The 20399-nt window shown below is 38.0% G+C and overlaps 2 protein-coding genes across 6 annotated transcripts in view; both read left to right on the top strand.

The window, feature by feature from the left end:
• cacnb1 (calcium channel, voltage-dependent, beta 1 subunit) overlaps window positions 1–12463 on the top strand; it is a 40734-nt gene extending 28271 nt beyond the window's left edge. For all 5 annotated transcript variants that reach the window (XM_051885465.1, XM_051885463.1, XM_051885464.1 and 2 more), the window contains 7 exons: window positions 1250–1330; window positions 1419–1477; window positions 1688–1797; window positions 5578–5729; window positions 6221–6316; window positions 6670–6855; window positions 10373–12463. In XM_051885465.1, coding sequence (XP_051741425.1) covers window positions 1250–1330; window positions 1419–1477; window positions 1688–1797; window positions 5578–5729; window positions 6221–6316; window positions 6670–6855; window positions 10373–10843 — 1155 coding nt within the window. In that variant the 3' untranslated portion in view covers window positions 10844–12463. The remainder of the gene's footprint in view (window positions 1–1249; window positions 1331–1418; window positions 1478–1687; window positions 1798–5577; window positions 5730–6220; window positions 6317–6669; window positions 6856–10372) is intronic.
• Window positions 12464–15159: 2696 nt separating this feature from the next.
• Window positions 15160–19843, top strand: arl5c (ADP-ribosylation factor-like 5C). Its single transcript, XM_051885475.1, has 6 exons — window positions 15160–15533; window positions 16429–16489; window positions 16622–16769; window positions 16929–17012; window positions 18105–18256; window positions 19163–19843. The coding sequence occupies exons 1-6, from the start codon at window positions 15488–15490 to the stop codon at window positions 19209–19211; spliced, it is 540 nt and encodes a 179-aa protein (XP_051741435.1). The 5' UTR covers window positions 15160–15487; the 3' UTR covers window positions 19212–19843.
• The last annotated feature ends 556 nt before the right edge of the window (window positions 19844–20399 follow it).

The following is a 20399-nucleotide window of genomic DNA, read 5'->3' as shown; positions in this document are numbered from 1 at the left end:
ATTTCAGAAAAGGTCAGAAAAGACAAATTCTTCTCTGCTAGTTCACTTCTCTAAAGGCTTAAATGTGAATTGTTGTGGCATATAGACACAGGATTTCTGTACCAGTCCTGTGTTTACAATAAAATTGTTCGGAAAAGGAAAAAAAAATGTCAAGTTGTATTAGTCTTAGAGCTCTACGGGACATGTACATCTCATTCAGATTGAACCAAGAAATGAATGGATCTGGCCCATGTGTCCACACACATGTGTGGACATACTGCCATCCTCTTGCACATGCACACAAGATGAGGCAAAAACACCCTGACAGGTTTCCACGGTTTCCGTTTCCATTACTGGTCTGTGAAATAGAGCGTAGCCCACGCATGTTATTGCTGTCACAATGGCTACTGACACACAATCACACATGCACAGACGCCCGACTGGGAGAATTAGAGTATTCAAAATGATGACATTATATTGTAGTTGTTCCGGTTGTTTTTAGATATTCAGGTTGTTCACAACTCTAGCTAGCCCACTGAAACTTTTGGTCAGTTTTTTTTATTATATAACAGGGAAAGTGGAGTGGGAGGATCTCTGTCTCTGTATTTCTCACACACACTTCATGCAGTGGAGGACCCTCAGCAGAACATGAAGAGGTCTTATCTTAGATTAAAGTGATGGTCTGTCAGAGGAGGGAATGGGAGCTGGGCATCCTAAAAACTGTTCTTTATAATTCTCTATAAAGATTTAGAGTTATGTATAAGAGCATACAGTTCAACAAAATACATGGCTGAAATTATGATAATTTTATTCCTTTATGGACTGCCACTGCTAAGAATATCAGAGAGATAGGGAGGGGGGAAAAAAGAAAGTGATTAAAAAAAACCCTTTGAAACAAAAGATGGAAAAGAAAAAAAAGACACTTTAAAGGGATAGTTGACCTAAAAATGAAAACTCTGTCATCATTTACTCTCCCTCAAGTTGTTCCAAACCTGTATGAAATTGTTCTGCTGAATACAAAGGAAGATATTTGGAAGAATGTCAGTAACCAAACAGATCTCGCCCCCCACTGACTACTATAGAACTACTTGAGGGTGAGTAAATGATGACAGAATTTTCATTTTTGGGTGAACTATCCCTTTAATGCCTGGATGTGAATGCTGTTTTTAAATGCAGATTTAGGTCGGTTTTGGCAAATGTATATATAAATCGTGATTTGGTTTTTTTTTATGTCACTGAAGAGGCTTTATTTTCGTGTGTAAACTTTCAGATGGAACATGTTCCTCCTTACGATGTGGTGCCTTCCATGAGACCCATTATCTTGGTGGGACCATCCCTGAAAGGCTACGAGGCAAGACAATATATCTTTCTAAAACTGTCAATTTTTAATTTTAGTCATGTTGTTCATCTTGTTCAGGTCTGTGTTTGTTACGTTGCAGGTGACAGATATGATGCAGAAAGCTCTCTTTGACTTTCTAAAACACAAATTTGAAGGCAGGTGGGTATTAAAATATGCATGTCATGGTCATAATGAAGGTATGAAATATTAATTCCTTCTCCTCATCATGAAATTGGGAAAGATTTATGTTATCAAAGAAACTGTTAATATCGATGGCAAAGTTCTGTGTGGATTGTTAATGCTGGAAATATCAAAATACACTCATGCTGTAATTGGCAGCATGTCATTGTTATTTGTTGTTTGTTCTAGAATATCCATCACCAGGGTGACAGCAGACATCTCACTTGCCAAACGTTCCGTTCTAAACAACCCCAGCAAACACACGATCATCGAGCGCTCCAGCACCAGATCCAGTCTGGGTATGAAACACACCTGCACACTAATGTGAAACTGCATCTGAAATAGCTCCCTCATGTGGTCGTAAAGCCTGAGCAGACTAAACATGTGGTTTAGCAACAGGCTGAATGACCAAAATCAACAAATATTTTGGACTCATGTTAGTCCTGGCACTTAAGACCAAACAAAAAAAAAGAAGCAAATTTCAAAATGCAAAGCTATTCACATTGAGAGCAAAACAAACAGTCTCTTTGTTGAAATGCATTCATTCTGGTATTATAGCTGGTATAGAGAAAAGAAGATAGTCACACTATTTAAAGGGTTAGTTCACCCAGAAATGAAAATAATGTCATTTATTACTCACCCTCATGTCGTTCCACACCCATAAGACCTTTGTTCATCTTCGGAACACAAATTAAGATATTTTTGATTAAATCAGATGGCTCAGTGAGGCCTGCATTCAAAGCAATGACATTTCCTCTCTCAAGATCCATAAAGGTACTAAAAACATATTTAGAACAGTTCATGTGAGTACAGTGGTTCTACCTTAATATTATAAAGCGAGGAGAATACTTTTTTGTGCGCCAAAAAAACAAAATAACGACTTTTCAACAATATAGTGATAGGCCGATTTCAAAACACTGCTTCGGAGCTTTACGAATCGAATCAGTGACTCGGATCTCCTATCAAACGGCTAAACTGCTGAAATCACGTGACTTTGGCGCTCCGAGTCACTGATTCGATTCACAAAGCTCCGAAGCAGTGTTTTGAAATCGGCCCATCACTATATTGTTAAAAAATTGTTATTTTGTTTTTTTGGCGCACAAAAATATTCTCGTCGCTTTATAATATTAAGATAGAACTACTGAACTCACATGAACTGATTTATATATGTTTTTGGCACCTTTATGGATCTTGATAGAGGAAATGTCATTGCTGTGAATGGAGGCCTCACTGAGCCATCGGATTTAATCAAAAATATCTTCATTTGTGTTTCGAAGATGAATGAAGGCCTTACGGGTGTGGAATGACATGAGGGTGAGTAATAAATGACATTATTTCCATTTTTGGGTGAACTAACCCTTTAAGTGTTTTCATATAGGAAAAAGTCAGACAAAGAAATAAATAGACTTTTTGGTGAATATGTGGTCTCTGTGCAAATAGACATTTTGACTACTTTTAGAGAGTTTGTCAAGCAAGCCCTGTCAGTTTTCACAAGTGTACACTAGTACACATTCTCTCTGTTTCATAAACATTTTTCTTAGTGTTTCCTCCTCTTGCTCTGTTACGTCATGTCTGATGTGGCTTTTTTCTCTTTTTCACCCTGTTCTCTCCTGCCACACCCTCCCACCAAACATTTCTTCCCTCTCTCTTACTCTTCACCTCAGACGTACTGGGTACGTATCTTATCATCCCAACCTTTTCCCCTTCATGACCATCCATCTGTTGATTCATTTATCTCTCCATCCATTTATCTAACTCTACATCCATCTGTCCTTTACCTTTACCTAACCCTCTACCTTGAGTTTGGTGTGAACAGTCTTAACTTGCTGGCACAGATGTGGTGGCAAGTGTTATTAACTAAAGTCGCTTTTCCACCGAAATTACCCAGAACAATTTGTCCCAGGAACTTTTTTCCCCCAGACCTGTTGCTGTCTGTGTTTCCATTGTGGTCTAATGTACAGTGAAGATTAAGTCCGGTGACGTAGGACTGCGTGAAAAATTCCAGTTCCAGCTGGATTCCGTCCTCCGCATATAAGCCTGAACCGCGTCGTCGGTCCATCGGTCATATTTTTAAACTCCATTGTTGATTTGAATATCAAACAACCCTTAGTGCACACACCGCAAAAGACTTTTAAAAATGGTGGTTGAATTAAAATCCTGCGTGGAGTCAACCAATCAAAATGCTGCGTGAACTCAACCAATCAGCATGTTCAGCGCCCACGTCGCACCCCCGAAAGTTCTGGAACTTTGGAAAAGTACTACCTAGCGAGCAGGTACTTTCTGAAGGGGAAATTTTTACCAGGAACTTCATTTAGACCCTGGTTCCTGCGGTCGAAACACACCGAGTACCACTCCAGTGTCCCTAGTTCCTGGGGAAAGTTCTTGCAGTGGAAACACGGCTTAAAAATAACCATACTACCAATTTACATAAGTTCTGTCATGAAATTCTGGATGGTGCAGGCTGATAGGCCCTTAACTCAATCTGCTTAGCAATCACATTGTTTGTAAAGGGCACAGCTGATTGGTTCCTGTTCCATCAGCAACCAATGAGCTTGCTGCTCAACTTTCAAATACTTGGTCAGTGTTTGCTATAGCAGTTTGCAGCGCGCTTTCAGAAACTCTCCACCTTCCCCAGCTCCACCTGCATAGATCTGCTATGAGTAATTCATGTATACTATATTGTGCAGCATCAGTATGTCTTAAATGCTCACAGCAGCGTGTCTGTGTATGTATTGGCAGTAGCAAGTCCCGCACTTGGGCTACAGAAGCGTAGCAGATCTATTCTGCCAAGACCAAATACATTTACATTGTCATATCCATTACTATGTTAAACACTCCGAGGGTTGTCATGACAGGACTACATTTTTCAGTAGCTCAACTGTTGTAGCTTTCCAATAAAAAGTTATTGTTGCCAACACAGCGTGTAGGGTAGTGGTGAAGTTTTTTTGTCACATTGTATTGCGCACATAACCTTAAAATTTAACAGCCTGAGACAACAATCACAATAAAACATTCCTAGTAATTTTTCTCTCTCTCAAGTCATATTCATTTATTTATACCCCTGTGACAGGCATTTTATGTTACATTAAGTGACAGTGGGCTAAGAAAACAGGACATCCGTGTGTATGTATTGTTTACGTGACAAATTAGGAATCCTACATAATATCTTAAGATATTAGTAGTTTCAATGGTTTGAAAAATTGTTTGATTTTGGAAGGATGTGACCATTCATAAGTTTGGGGTTAGTAAGATTTCAAGTAAGTAAGGTACTTTTATTTTGCAAGGATGCATTAAATAGATTAAAAGTGACTGAATATTTCATAAAATGCTGTTCTTTTGAACTTTAATTGTAATAATATTTCACAATATTGCTGTTTTACTGTATTTTTGATATATATATATATAGGCCTACATACAGAGACATTGCCCCTTAAATAGCACAACTACATTTAATTACATTTTTTAAATGGTAATGTGACTAAAAAAGTATGGCTTGCAGATTTTTTTACACTCTGAAAAATTGACTGAATGCATTGATTCTAATTCACTGTAAAAAGTGTGATGCCACTTCACATATAGCACTTCACACCCACACATATCCATGTGCAAACACACATACTAATCTACAGCTAACGGCAGCTTTCTACAGACTGCCATGGATCAATGAAGTAAGCTGCACATAGCATGCACCTGCTATTTTGTAAACTACTGTCATAATGTTCAGTGTTCCATTTACTTAAAGTTAAATGGAACTAAACTAGCACATGCACACTCTCATACATGCATAAATCCGAGCAGACCATAATAACACCCACGTGCATGATACGTACTAACATGGGTTTGAGAGTAATATAAAACTGTGAGGTAAGTCTTTTTTGAAAATCATTGTTAATTTTGTAAATTTGAGGTGTGGTTGTGTGCGCTTTCAGGATTCTCTTATATACGCTGCAAAAAAACAGTGCAAAGATAAAAATTAAGAATATTCATTTTGCAGTGTATGGATGAAATATGAGATGCAGTCATGAGTGTGTATATATGTTGTATATTTGTAAATGATGCTATTTTTTTTTATCTGGCAGCTGAGGTACAGAGTGAAATTGAGAGAATCTTTGAGCTGGCACGGACACTCCAGTTAGTGGCTCTGGATGCAGACACAATCAACCATCCATCTCAGTTGGCCAAGACGTCACTGGCACCTATCATAGTCTACATCAAGATTGCCTCTCCAAAGGTAAATACTAGCTACAATACACACAACTACTGTTCAAAGTTTAGAGTCAGTACAATTTTTGTAATGTTTTTGAAAAAAAACTTTTTTTTTTATTTTTATTATTATTATTAAAAATATAGTAAAGTTTTGTGCAATACTATTTTTATTTATTTATTTTAAAATGTAATTTATTGAAGTGATGGCAAAGCTGAAGTTTCAACAGCCATTACTCCGGTCTTCAGTGTCACATGATCCTTCATGATTCTTTATTTTTGTGAAACCTGACTTTTTTTTTTTTTTTTCAAAAGAACATAATTTATTTTAAATAGAAATTGTTACATTATAAATGTTTCACTGTCACCTTTGATCAATTTAAAGCATCCTTGCTGAATAAAAATATTCATTTCTTGAAAAAAAATCAATCTGACCACAAACTATTTGTTTTCATCACAGTGTATTTAAACGTATTTATTGGACGTATATTTGCTTTTCTGTGTCCCCCTCACTATCAGGTGTTGCAGAGGCTGATAAAGTCCAGGGGTAAATCTCAGGCCAAACATCTCAACGTCCAAATGGTGGCAGCTGATAAACTCGCACAGTGTCCTCCTGTGAGAATAAGACTTTTGATTTCTACTGATTGATATTTATGTACACTTTCAGGTTTGCAGCATTTGCTTTTGGTTTTAATGCGGTGGGAAAACTTTGCTTCTGCGCACATTCAACACCTAAGCTGTATTTCCTCCTCCTTGTACATTTCCTTCTTCCTTCATTTTTTGTTTCTTAGACAAATACAGGATTTTTAAAGTTTGTGTGCTCGCAGATCTTGTCTAGTCATATGCAAAGATAGCATAGATATAGCATAGAAAACAGAGAAAACTCATGTAATTGTCTCCAACATGTAAACTGTATATTTACTTTGCTCACTATTCTGTTTGGAAACATCTTCTTTTCTCTCTTTCAGGAGCTTTTTGACATAATATTAGATGAGAATCAGCTGGAGGATGCATGTGAACACCTGGCTGAATACCTGGAGGCCTACTGGAAGGCTACACACCCTCCGAGCAGCAACCCACCCAACCCTCTGCTCAATCGCACCATGGCAACAGCCGCCCTGGCGGCCTCGCCTGAACCCGTCTCCAACCTGCAGGTACAGGTGCTCACTTCCCTGCGTCGCAACATGGAGCTCCTCGATGGCTCCCCTGCTACAGGGCAAGGGCAACAGGAAGAGGAACATGCCCTCTAAAGACGGGGCCAGGCTTACAATGGGATATTGAAGGGTCCTGAACCCGTCTCCCAATCACTGAAAAGTAACGATGGCTGCTGAAGAGATAGAAATGCCCAACTGTAATTCTGTTGTCTGTCTCTGCTCCTCTCCTTTGACTGATCTCTCAAATAATATAAATAATACAACACACACACATACACATGAACAAAACATCTCATAACCATAAGTCTACCACATGCCACAGTTCACACAAACATGCGCACTTCAGCCCTTCCATCATTTGATTGGCCTGCCGGACTTTCCATTGGCCTCTTGTCGTCTGGGAGACATAGTTCAGATCACCACCCTCTTCCAGGTTGCCATGGCACCAGCCCTGAAAAACCCACTCATATCCATTATCCTATTAACACTGAGCCGAAATTCTAATGGGAGCTTGCATACGTGCATTGACGCCAGTGTTGTTTACCCAAGTTAAATGAAAGTGTGTGCTTGTGTGTCTGTGTGTAGAAGTGAGAGACAGCGAGTGAGAAAGTGAGTGAGACAGACAGAGGATGGATCAATGCCTGTGTGTCAGTGTGTGCGCTTTCACAACTATCTCACCGCAATCTGAACAAGAAGAATTGAGCATCCATCTGCTCAGTCTACTGTTACACAGTTGTCTAGGAGACCAAAGTTACACAGCTAATTTATTCACAGGGCACCTCAAATATATTTAAATACTGAAATAGCTTCATTTGATAATTTATATAAATTATATATAATACATCCTGTATTTTTTTTTAGAATGATTTGAAAATAGAAAGAAAATAAAAACCTATATAATAATAACTTAAATGATAAAAGATCAAATAAACTTTGGTCAGTGTTTCTGTATATAATTTTTTCAGGTGCAATATGAGATAACTTTTGACTCCAAAGATAGCCCAATATTTTTTTTTAATCATCAGCATTGAAAGGAGCTCTTTTTTTATTGTGTGATGGGTTTGATATGGCCATTAGAGGGCGCTAATGAGTAGTGGGGTTTTTTGTATATTGTGCATGGTGTGGGTTTGTGTCTGTTGTTTATCAGATGCATTTAACTTTAATATTTTTGAAAACCTGAAAGGCATTTCTGGGTATTTTTAAAGTAAAGCTAGAATTTCTTATTGCATAAATGTAAGGTTTAGCATTTTATGAAATGATCTTTCTGTAGCATGTTGTAGAGAAAGTCAGAGCAGTTTTGATAGCTTTGTGCAATGACACAAGTCTTCTCACTACCAGTTTTTGGCCTTTTCCCCTAAAAGCATGAGTAAGGAAAGTATTTTAATGTTTGGATGTAATAGACTCATTGCCTGGAATGTGTTGAAATAATTTATTTTATTTTCTTTTTCCACATTTTGTTATGTTACAGCTTTATTTCAAAAGGGATTAAATTCATTATTTTTCTCAAAATTCTATAAACAATACCCCATAATGACAATGTGAAAGAAGTTTGTTTGAAATCTTTGCAAATGTATTAAAAATGAAAAAATTCACATGTACATAAGTATTCACAGCCTTTGCTCAATACTTTGTTGAAGCACCTTTGGCACCAACTACAGCCTCACGTCTTTTTGAGTATGATGCTACAAGCTTGGCACACCTATTTTTGGGCAGTTTCTCCCATTCTTCTTTGCAGGACCTCTCAAGCTCCATCAGGCTGGATGAGGAGCGTCAGTTTTCAGATCTCTCCAGAGATGTTCAATCGGGTTCAAGTCTGGGCTCTGCCTGGGCCACTCAAGGACATTCACAGGGTTGTCTCATAGCCAGTCCTTTGTTATCTTGGCTGTGTGCTTAGGGTCGTTGTCCTGTTGGAAGATGAACCTTCCCCCCAGTCTGAGGTCCAGAGTGCTCTGGAGCAGGTTTTCATCAAGAATGTCTCTGTACATTGCTGCATTCATCTTTCCCTCGATCCTGACTAGTCTCCCAGTTTCTGCCGCTGAAAAACATCTCCACAACATGATGCTGCCACCACCATGCTTCACTGTAGTGATGGTATTGGCCAGGTGATGAGCGGTGCCTGGTTTCCTCCAGACATGATGCTTGCTATTCAGGCCAAAGAGTTCAATCTTTGTTGATCTCATGGTCTGAGAGTCCTTCAGGTGATCTTTGGCAAACTCTAGGCGGACTGTCATGTGCCTTTTACTGAGGAGTGGCTTCCGTCTGGCCACTCTACCATACAGGCCTGATTGGTGGAGTGCTGCAGAGATGGTTGTTCTTCTGGAGGGTTCTCCTCTCTCCACAGAGAAATGCTGGAGCTATGTCAGAGTGACCATCGGGTTCTTGGTCACCTCCCTGACTAAGGCCCTTCTTAGTCAGGGAGGTCTACAGATAATTTCTTGGACTTCATGGCTTGGTTTGTGCTCTGACATGCACTGTTAACTGTGGGACCTTATATAGACAGGTGTGTGCCTTTCCGAATCATGTCCAATCAACTGAATTTACCACAGGTGGACTCCAATCAAGTTGTAGAAACATCTCAAGGATGATCAGTGGAAACAGGATGCACCTGAGCTCAATTTTGAGTTTCATGGCAAAGGCTGTAAATGCTTATGTACATGTGATTTATTTTCGTGTTTTATTTTTTATAAATTTGCAAAGATTTCAAACAAACTTCTTTCACATTGTCATTATGGGGTATTGTTTGTAGAATTTTGAGGACAATAATGAATTTAATCCCTTTTGGAATAAGGCTGTAACATAACAAAATGTGGAAAAAGTGAAGAGCTGTGAATACTTTCCGGATGCACTGTAAAGGTGCAATGTGTAAAATCTATTGACAGAAATGCAATATAATATACATAACTATGTTTTCAGTGGTGCAAAAAGACTTTACATAATGAACCGTTATGTTTTTATTACCTTAGAATGAGCCATTTCTATCTCATACACCGCGGGTCCCCCCTCTATGTCAAGTCGCCATTATGCGCCAGCGTGCTTCTACAGCAGCCCTAAACGGACAAACACTCCACAGAACACGTTTCGTCACTATGTTGTTCTTCTTCTAAATCGTTCATGTTTTTAGAGGCAGCTTGCATCGTCACTACATTGAATACGCATGAAGAAGAAGTAGTAGTAGTAGTCGTCTGGTTTATTAGAAGCAGAGACCATTCTTTGTTAGTAGTAAGAAGAAACCTCATTGCTTCACACAAGCTACTCTGCTGTCTCAGACGATGACATCTTTGTGTTGTGTCGGCCAGACGGCTACCGTAGCTTCTCCGTAAGGGAGGGGTGCGAGGGGTGTGCACCATTAGTTGCAGTTCGCAACCTCGCTACTAAAATTTACACACTGCACCTTTAACTTGTAAGGTAAAAAGATGACCTCTAACCTTTGTATTAACATGCCGCTTGCTCTGTTTTTTGTGTGTCTGCATGTGCCTTGGCCTGTTGTGGTGTGTTTTGGGGGTGTGGCTTGCTGTAGGGGCCATTCTTGGTGCATGGAGAACAGAAGAGGGAAGGGCCTGAACGTGGCAGTCTCCAAGACTACCAGAGCGACCTGGGTGGGAAGCAGCCGCTGCGCTCTTCACGCAGCCAGTTGCAAACAGGCGGACGAGGTCTGTCGCGGCAGGACACGTTCGATTCCGAGACCCAGGGCAGCCGCGATTCCGCTTACACCGACGACATGGAGACCGATCCATACGAGGAGCCGGACCCGTGTCGCTCGTACCGTCTAAACCCTGCCCACCACGCTCCTCGCCAGGCCTCCTGGGAGGATGAAGGGGCGGAGCCTGACCAGGAGAACCTCAACGTGGTCCCACCACCAGCCAATCAGCACCAGCGTGGACGAGGCAAGCTGAGGGAGCGCTACTGTCAGGATGCAGAAGGCGGCGGGCCGACAACGGGCCGTAACCATAGCCAAGAGGAGTGGAGCAGAGATGTGTACATTCGCTAAAGCAGGTTTACCTGAGAGGAGTTGTTTAGAACGACACTAAGTAGAATCTCTATAGTTGGATCTGTTTACAACCCAGAGAAACACACAATCATTGACAAACGCTGTACAGCTAACACTCACGACATTCGCATTACGCTAACAAAGCTCTTGGTCATTACATATTTAGTTTCAACCTGTTTTTGAGGAGAACCTTTCTTCATTCTGTTTTACTTTTGTATAGTACTGCATGACACCTAATCATTATGAGGTTAGTAACTGTCCTTTCTGAGCATTAAACACGATTCAGAATGTATAGCCAAAATCTTGCAAAAGTATGTGTGCGTTTGTTCGTATGGTTCGGTGGTCGGTCGGGTGCGTATGTGCATGTGTGCATCCTCTGTAGTCTTAAACAGGGTCTTTCTGATACATGAAAGTCTTGGGAGAGACCCTCCAGTTTGATTTCCCAGACTACACTACTGCAGAGCGTGTTTTGTGTCATGTTTTATTCTATTTATTTTATTTATTGAGTCTCAAAAGGTCTACCCAGTCTTTAGCCCGCTAAAACCTTTACAGAGCTCCACCGCTGCTGCGTACTCCTCCAATCCAGAAGGGGTGCTGTGGTGCTCACATGTTATAGTTTAATAGGGCTAACAAATGCATCTGCACGTTAATCCAGATCAGCTAGTGTTTATAAAAGGCTAATATGCAAATATAAATAAGACAATTAAGAGGGTCTAAGAGACAATTTTTCAAACTAAAAGCCCTAAATGTTTGAGACCACTAACACAAATAGCTTTGTGTTGATTGTAACCGGCTCTGTCTCGTCTTCTGTGCCTGCTCAAGGGCTTTTAGCATTTGTGCCATTAGTGTACCACTGCCATTGGAAACATGTTCTGCCTTATTCACACGTCAGTCACACAGGTCAACCAATCACAAGTGCCGGAATCTTTCATCAGGCCACTCCCACTGTAAACGTGGTGGGTTGTCTTAACTCAATGCAACATATACAGTTGTTGTCCTTGTTATTGTTGTAGTGTGTAATAGTAGTCTAAGTTACCATTTTACCTTTTTTCCACAGCGACATGTTTGCACTGCTAGTCATTTTAAGATTAAACAAAGTGTTTATTGCATGACAGTTTAAGGATTCACTTCACAGTCTGAGGAGTTGCATAGAAACACATTTAATCTTACAAACTCAACACTGACATACACAGATACACACATCCTACTGCCAAACTCATGCTAATGCTACTGCTTTTTGTGTTATCTCTGTGGCCAGTTTCTAAGCCATGACTGTGTGTGTGTGTGTGTGTGTGTGTGTGTGTGTGTGTGTGTGTGTGTGTGTGTGTGTATGAAATGGGAGAAAATCTGGAGTCTTTACTATTTTATGTAACCGGAGCATTGGTGAATGTCTATGAGCCTCTTTTTACCCTCACCTATGTTTTAAAAGATCATCATGATGAAATTCGCTAAATATACAAGTAGATAGCTTACTAAATAATGTTATTGTTGCATTATCGCAATTGTTTCAAAATATAAGGAAAACAGACGTATTCTTTGGTGCCTGATTGTAGCTCCATTTTACTTTTTGTTTTTAATCTGTGGATAAATTCATATTTTAATTAAAAATTTTAATCTGGATCAACTGTTTCCTGTGCCGTTGCTATTTTCACGTCATTTCGGAACCTACAAAATTAATGCAGAGTATAGATCAGTGGTTCTCAACTTCCAAGGGGGCGGCAGGAGGACTTAAAAGTGTTTCAGTTAATTATTATTAAAGTCCCTTTGTAGTCAATAATTTTATCCCTTAAAACTTCTAAAAATCTTTGATCACCAAATGACATATTTAAACATTTTTTCCTGTGAAAAACAAAATGTCTTCATGCCTTAAAATAGCTTGAATGTAACTCTACACCCTTGCTTCATTTATTATACGCGGATCTATGAATATGCTAATTGGCTCTGCCTCCAATAACTTGCACGAGCTCAGAGATCCACTTGGACACATGATGGTAATTAATATTTATATATATAGATTAGCCTTTTTCTTGACTACGGTAACAAACAGCTGCTAATAATGTGTTGCTAATGTTACAAACCATGCTCTCGTTCACCATGTCAGAGTCAGACAGCTGCCTTCTAACAGTCAGTATCCTTACAAACACTTTGATCAACTTCAGAGGAGAAAGGCATATAGTTCATCATAACATCGTAATATGCATCATTCACCCGCTATATTGCTAAATCTACCTGATTTTTATATCAACAAAAAAATATACAGGGATAACCTGGTTTCTTGAGACTCTCCTGCTTCAGAGCGCTCATGGTTAATGATATGCAAATGATTGGTTACAAGGTAGTTTGTGACGTCACAGACACCAGCGGTTTCAAACCACAGGTTTGAGACTGTCTTTTTCCACTGCAGTTTTTTGAAATAGAAAATACTCAGCAATGGTGTTGACATGAATTTGCACATGGTTTGTTTTAAAGCATATTAAAAACACCACATAGACATATAAACAACATTAAAAACTTTAATATTAAAATTATCGAACTATAATCAAAATTTAAATGCTTAAAAAAAAAACACAAAATCGAGATGTAAACTAAAAAAAATATTTTTTTTATTTTTACACAATAAATATTGTTTTTATTGAAGAACATACAGAATATTATATTCTTCTGGAATCACCAATGGTTAATTAATTTAGTATATTAAATATATATATAAAAAAATGAAATATTACATATCAATTAAATTAAATATAATACATGTATTATGATAAATTAATTAACTTTAATATATGAAAATACTTATCTAAGCCATTAACCATGTTGATTTATTTAATGCCAGAATACAGCAGAAATACTGGAAATATATTTGCATATATGGAGGGGAGGCCTTCAAAAATTGTCGGGCAACGAGGAGCCTTTGAGTCAAAAAGGTTGAGAACCACTGGAATAGATCCACAAGGGACTTGTGGGAAACATGAGAAGAAGTGATAGAGGGGTAAGAGCAAAAGGGTGTGATGGGGGTGGGAGAGGGTGAGAAAGAATATCTGGTGGTGGGGGGCCGGGAAGAACACAAAAAAGGAGTGAGGAAACAATGCAGGATTTGAGACAAAGGGGTGCGAGGAAGAAGTAAAAAGATGGTTATCACCTCTCATTTATGGGGGTAATCCTGGTTTACAGTCAAACTCCTAAATTCACACGAGTGTGTACTGATCATGCAAAGTGTCTGATCAACTCATCTCAATAAAGAGCATGACAAACTAGCCCATGCCAGTTAAAATGTTGTTTACTTTGCATACGTCTTGATTACATTTCTTTAATGGCATGCAAAATATGATTGCATTTCCTGGAATTGTAATTAGGCAAGAGAATATTTCCTTCATTCTTCTTGTCTTTTGTAACACAAGTGTCTTGACCTGAACCAACAACCGTTTCTGTTCACAGGTGGGTACATGAAAAAACACCACACAAAACGAATTTACATCACTCTAGGCCAGATGTGCGGCTGACACTTAACCACACTTGCACATTTGTGAAGTGATGTGTCTACGCTCTGCACATTACATGCTTCTGTTCTTCCTGTAGCAGATGTTCTCAAATTGTGTCTCATTATTCCACATATCATGACATTTAAGAAGTACCCAAAGTGTTCAAAACACAGACTCATGCTGAGAAAACACGAGTGTGGGTGTGCGAGAAACCTGATTCAGCTCACGACATTCTTAGAAGGACATTGACAACAGGAAACTCATCATGCTCAGATCACATCAAGAGGAACAGAAAGTATGGAAAGGATGTGGTTCCATCACTTGATATGTTGTGATGGCAATTCATATGATTTGTTTTTCAAGCTATAATATTTAATCAAATAAGTATACTTAAGTCAATAATATTGTTTTGATATATTTTGATTGATTTCTGGTTGTATAAGGGTTGATATAGAATCTAGGAGGTCACTGAGGTCAGACAGAAAATGTCAAGTAAGGTTATTGTTTTGAGTCAGTTATGTAGGCAAGATGTAAGAGATCTGATTTTATGACAACGAGGAAAATAGTTTTTATTGTGGTTCATTAACCGAGAGTCCAGGGAATTCCATGAGATCTCTTTTACTTTCTGATTAAAGTTCCATTAAACTTCCTCTCAAATTCCCCTCTAACTCGAAAATAAAACTCCACGCCGCCAAAGAACGCCCTGCCCAGTTCTATATACGGACAAAAAGAATTGTACGGAAATTTGCGTCATCCCCGTGGGCGTCCAATGAGGATTGCCGTTTCGACTACCCCTGAAACGCGTGACGCGACCTTGCGTCATTACTCGTCGTTTAAATATGCATACGCCCACGAAAAACACGACGAAATTCCGTATTCTGGCCCGATATTATGTATTAGAGCAGAGGGATAATTAGACAGACACCGGTCGATTAAATAACAGTCACTCAGGGAAAGGATCTCTTAACATTTCGACCATAGTTTAAGAAAATACAATCGCTCGTTGGTCCGTTGTTTTAACGTAACTGTAAAAGTATTTACTGCCCAGCTATAAAGAGGGAACCAAAGGAACCAGAAGATCAAATTTACTTCAGCGCTCGGTGAATTCAAAAAACCCGGTGTGATCGTTAACAAACCCGGCCTTTTAAATTCACTGCCTTCGGAAATGGGGCTGCTGTTCGCCAAACTGATGACTGTTTTCGGAGATAGAGGTAAGCGGATTTTAAAAAGGAGGATGCGGATTTAAGATTGTTATTATTTTGCAAGCTGAGTATTTTAATTATTATTTTTGCAAGTTAAGTATTTTTAAAATGGCCTTGTTGTTATAATTGTAGTTAAGATAACCTTACTTGTTTTCAGTATAATTAATTAAAAGAAAATTTACCTGGTAACACTCTGTCCTGGCTATTGAGAAACTTAGTTTGTACTCTTCACGTCTTAATTGTTAATGTGTTTTCAAGCTCCGGCCAAAGGCCAGTTTTAACTCTGATTTAATCAATGTTCCACGGTTGTAGTTTTGTAAGATGTCAGCACCTCTTACCTGGGTTACGATTTACGAGATTTACGAGAACCGATGCGGAGCTAAAATAACGCCAATTTGTTTAGCAACAGACAACCAATCACGAACGTCCTTAGTGTGTGTTTAGTAAACATTCATCAGCTTTGTTTATTTTGTGAAACTTTCACGCGCTGTTTAATTTGTAAAAACTAATGTACAGTGTGAATTCTCGAAGCCAAATTACTAAACCAGAATAAAATATGAGTAGTGTTGAAATGTGAAACAATATTACCCAGGTTTCCAATGTGAAAAGTGACTAATAACATGTCATTGAGAAATACACGTTTATGAAAGTCTGTTAGGATGTTCTGTTCTATCTGCAGTGCATGTCAGATAAGATCCCAGTGAGGTTCAAAGATCAAACTTGCTTACCTATAGTTATTCTACACCTATTTACACAACTTTTCCAAACTTTGTTTAACCCAAACAGACATAGATCACTGAACACTGAGTTCTCAGACGTGCATTCCTTGGTTTACAAGGTTGATGTTATTAGATGACATTATCATACAGAAAAGATAAAACAAACCCCCCTTTTCTCTTTCCAGAACACAAAGTAATTATTGTCGGTTTGGACAATGCTGGGAAGACCACCATCCTCTACCAGTTGTAAGTGTTTTTTCTTTTTGAAAGTATAAGCAGGAGAAACACGTGGCTTCGTATTACCACTGTACCGTGACACATCGACATGTTACATGTTTCCACTCAGCTTTTGAACCTTCTATGCCTTGTTCTCTCCAGTTTAACTAAAGAAGCCGTGCAGACTTCTCCCACAATTGGCAGCAACGTCGAGGAGATCGCCGTAAAGAAAACGCGCTTCCTTGTTTGGGACATTGGCGGCCAGGAGAGTCTCAGAGCTACCTGGAACTCGTATTACTGTAACACAGAGGTGCGTATCATTAACCTGCATGCTTTGCTGGTGTGATGGGAGTTATGTGGAACTTACTTGTTATGTATCTTTCCTTACTGCTGAGAGACAGAGACAATGTATTATTGTCAATTTTATAGTCTTTACAGAATGTATAATCTGCCTCTCTAAATGTAACAGATTGTCATCCTGGTTGTTGATAGCACTGATCGAGAACGCCTGACTGTAACTAAAGAGGAGCTTCATCGCATGCTTGCACACGAGGTTAGTTTGCATTCAGCTGCTTCATGACACAGTTGTTATGAATATTTCATGGTTTTTCATGCACTTTTACACATGTAGTATCAAGGTCTGGGCTTAAAATCTATTTAAATTTGTTTATTATAATATTTTATTTATTCTTTTGTCATTTTTATTTATTTATTTTTTAAATATTACTATTTAGGTTTATTTTATTTTTTGTTTATTTTTACGTTTATTTTTAGTTCAGTTTTAGTACTTAAACTTCTTTTAGTTGCCAAGGCAAAACATTTTCATTTAGCTTTTTATATAATATTTATATTTTATTTTATTTTATTTCTGCTTTATTTAAATTAACAAAAATGTTTAGTAGTTTAAGTTATCAGTAATAACACTGGTTCAAAGTAATATGTGATCCTGGACCACAAAACCAGTCACAAGGGTCAATCATCTGAAAACTGAATAAATAAGCTTTGCATTGATGGTTTGTTAAGATAGGATAATATTTGGCTGAGATACAACTATTTGAATTATTTTAGTAATGCTATAGTGCATATCCACTCACAAAAATACATTTTTGATATTTTTACGGTAGAAAAATCTTCATGGAACATGATCTTTACTTAATATCCAAATGATTTTTGGCATAAAAGAAAAATTAATAATTTTGACCCATATAATGTATTGTTGGCTATTGCTATAAATATACCCGTGCGACTTATGACTGGTTTTGTGGTCCAGGGTCACATTTCTCTATTTAAAATGGCCTTGTTTCCAATCAGAGAAATCATAATTTTGACCAAACAGCTACTGTAGCCTATTTGATTACAATATTTCATGCAGTAAGTAAAATACAGTACAAACAATAATTGTTAAAATCATGCAAATAAGGCATAATGGACAAAAGGAAGAATATAAACATTTTAGCGTGACTGAAATATCATTAGAGATTTCTGTTTACAGTTTGGATTTGCAAACAAATGATTGAATCAGGTTTTTAGGGTTGGGTTAGATCAGCCTAAGTGAGATTAGCTCTAGTCTTAACTGTTTTGAACATTATTTCTTTCTTGTTAATGGTTTATTTTCATTCCTTCTCCTCCTCGAATCTCCACACAGGATCTGCAGAACGCATCTGTGCTGGTTTTGGCGAATAAGCAGGACATGAAGAACAGTATGTCTGCTGCAGAGATATCTCAGAGTCTGACCCTCAGCTCGCTCACCGCTCGTTCCTGGCATGTTCAGGCCTGCTGTGCACTCACTGGAGAAGGGTATGTGTGCTTTATAGGAATGCATGTGTTTACCAGTGTGTTTTGCTTGTTTAACCCTGTAATGCCTGACATATTAAATAGTAGGCTTTTTTTTAATGGAAAATCTTATTGAACTTTTAGAAAAAATCTAAAAGCTTATTTGTGTATTTTTGTCTAGTATCATATCTGGAATATGTTATAGTGAGAATATGGAGCTCATACTCGAGGAAGAAAAAAACACCTCAGTTTTATTCAGAGGCAAAAATATGCAATTTGTTACAGTTGCTGATATTTATATGGCAAAAAGTAAGAATTCTGATAGCTTGAAGTGTCAATTAATGACTACTTAAATAAACTGCATATAAATATCAGTTGTAACTCTATGTATTTAGATGCTTTTTTTAAAGAAAAAATGTTTAGTTAATTGATCAAAGCTCTGTAGTTTTAATTGTGCACTATGCACTTCCAATGATTGAGAGATGTTTAAATAAACGTTCCTCAAAGTCCGGATGTATCATATTTGATACTCACATTTTAATATAGTTTTTCTAAAAAATTATGTATGGATAATCAAGTAAACCCAAGTCTCTTCAGTCCAGTAAGTGTTCATCTTGAAATATTACTAACAATATAAAATTTATTTTTATGCTTGCTGATTTCGAATTTTGATTTCACAGCAAAAAGACATGGACAGTTTTAGAATTATACTTAAAGGCCTTTTACTTTTAAAAACCAGATAGTTTATAAAAACTAGCAGATTGTGTACAACAGGTTTTTGAAATGTGATCATGTTGATAAAGTAGAGGCCTTAGAAATTTGCAAATATTATACAGTAGGCATTATAGGGTTAAGATGTTTCCAAGCTTGTGTCCTGAATGAGAGCTAGTTTATATAATGTGTAACCACCTCTTTCTCTTCCTCCTACAGTTTACCTGCCAGTCTAGACTGGATGCGCTCCCGTGTTGTGGCGAATTAGTCCAGCAGCGGTGCTTCTTAAACCTCTGGAACTGTTGAAATAGAGATTAGGCCTTCTTCGACTTTTATCCAGCGCTCAGTGCCTCTCGGTGTGCTCGGAGTAATTCTGAAATAATGGGAGGAACTGGAGGAACACACTTCTTCAACATGCTCTGGAAACCAGAATGAGCCTAGAGACTCTGTGTGTGTGAGAGAATGTGTATGTGTGTATACACGTTTGTGTTTGTACGTTATGTGACTCCGTTCTAGAGGTCCACATGTTTACATTACAGACTTCTGAAATGATCTCTGACACGATCATGATGATTTGGTGCCACTGTATTCACCTCTGACTGTGCTGACGGCTCCGCTTCCCATGTGGAGCAATTGTCTACAGGCAGCCATCAGAGGGGGTGGAGACGGTTCACATGCCCGTACTGATCTGTGATGAGCCACTAAGCTACTGAACAAGCATTACTTGAAGTATTTAAAAGGAATTGATTTGTGTATGTTGTACAGACGTGTGCATGCAGATTGGAAAATAGTGTTTAAGTATTTTATTTTGAAAGTAGACTGGATATTCATAGTATGATTTCTTATATAATTTTGTACAAAAATGTTTTGTACAAATAAAAAATCTACAAAAAAAAAAAACATGCCTTTGTCTTTTCAGAAATGTATTTAGCCTGGGTTTAAAATGTATTTGACTGTTGAGTAGGTGAAACAAAGGTGCTGACCGAATGAGATAAAGACGATCGATCATTATCAGATCAAACAGAAGCTGAATATAGCTCAATTTGCATTGATCATTCAGATGATAATCTGTCCCCTCCTTATATAGAACCGTATGCTAATGCGTTGTTCTTAAACAGACCAAAGATCTATTTGGAAAGTATGTTGTTTTGCTTTCTACCTTACTGTATCAAATCTGTCCCCAACACTACATTTACTTTTTTCATTTTAATCTAGGTTTCTGAATAACCTGTTTTTTACACCTCATAAAGGTGAGATGTAATTTGCACCACTTTATAGGTGATATGCCAAATTTGGTAAATCTTTAAATAGGAGGAAAAACAGACTTTCTCACTCGTAGAAAGTCTTTATTTTATAAATAATTTTATTTCAGTGTAAATCATTGTTTTTGAATTGTATTTTTGCTCATTATCAAGCCCCATGAAACTATATTGTATCAAGATTTGGCCTGCATGTA

The sequence above is a fragment of the Ctenopharyngodon idella genome, chromosome 3 (genome assembly GCF_019924925.1).
Source record: "Ctenopharyngodon idella isolate HZGC_01 chromosome 3, HZGC01, whole genome shotgun sequence".
NCBI classification, from domain to species: domain Eukaryota; kingdom Metazoa; phylum Chordata; class Actinopteri; order Cypriniformes; family Xenocyprididae; genus Ctenopharyngodon; species Ctenopharyngodon idella.
This window is presented reverse-complemented; position numbering and strand designations above follow the sequence as displayed.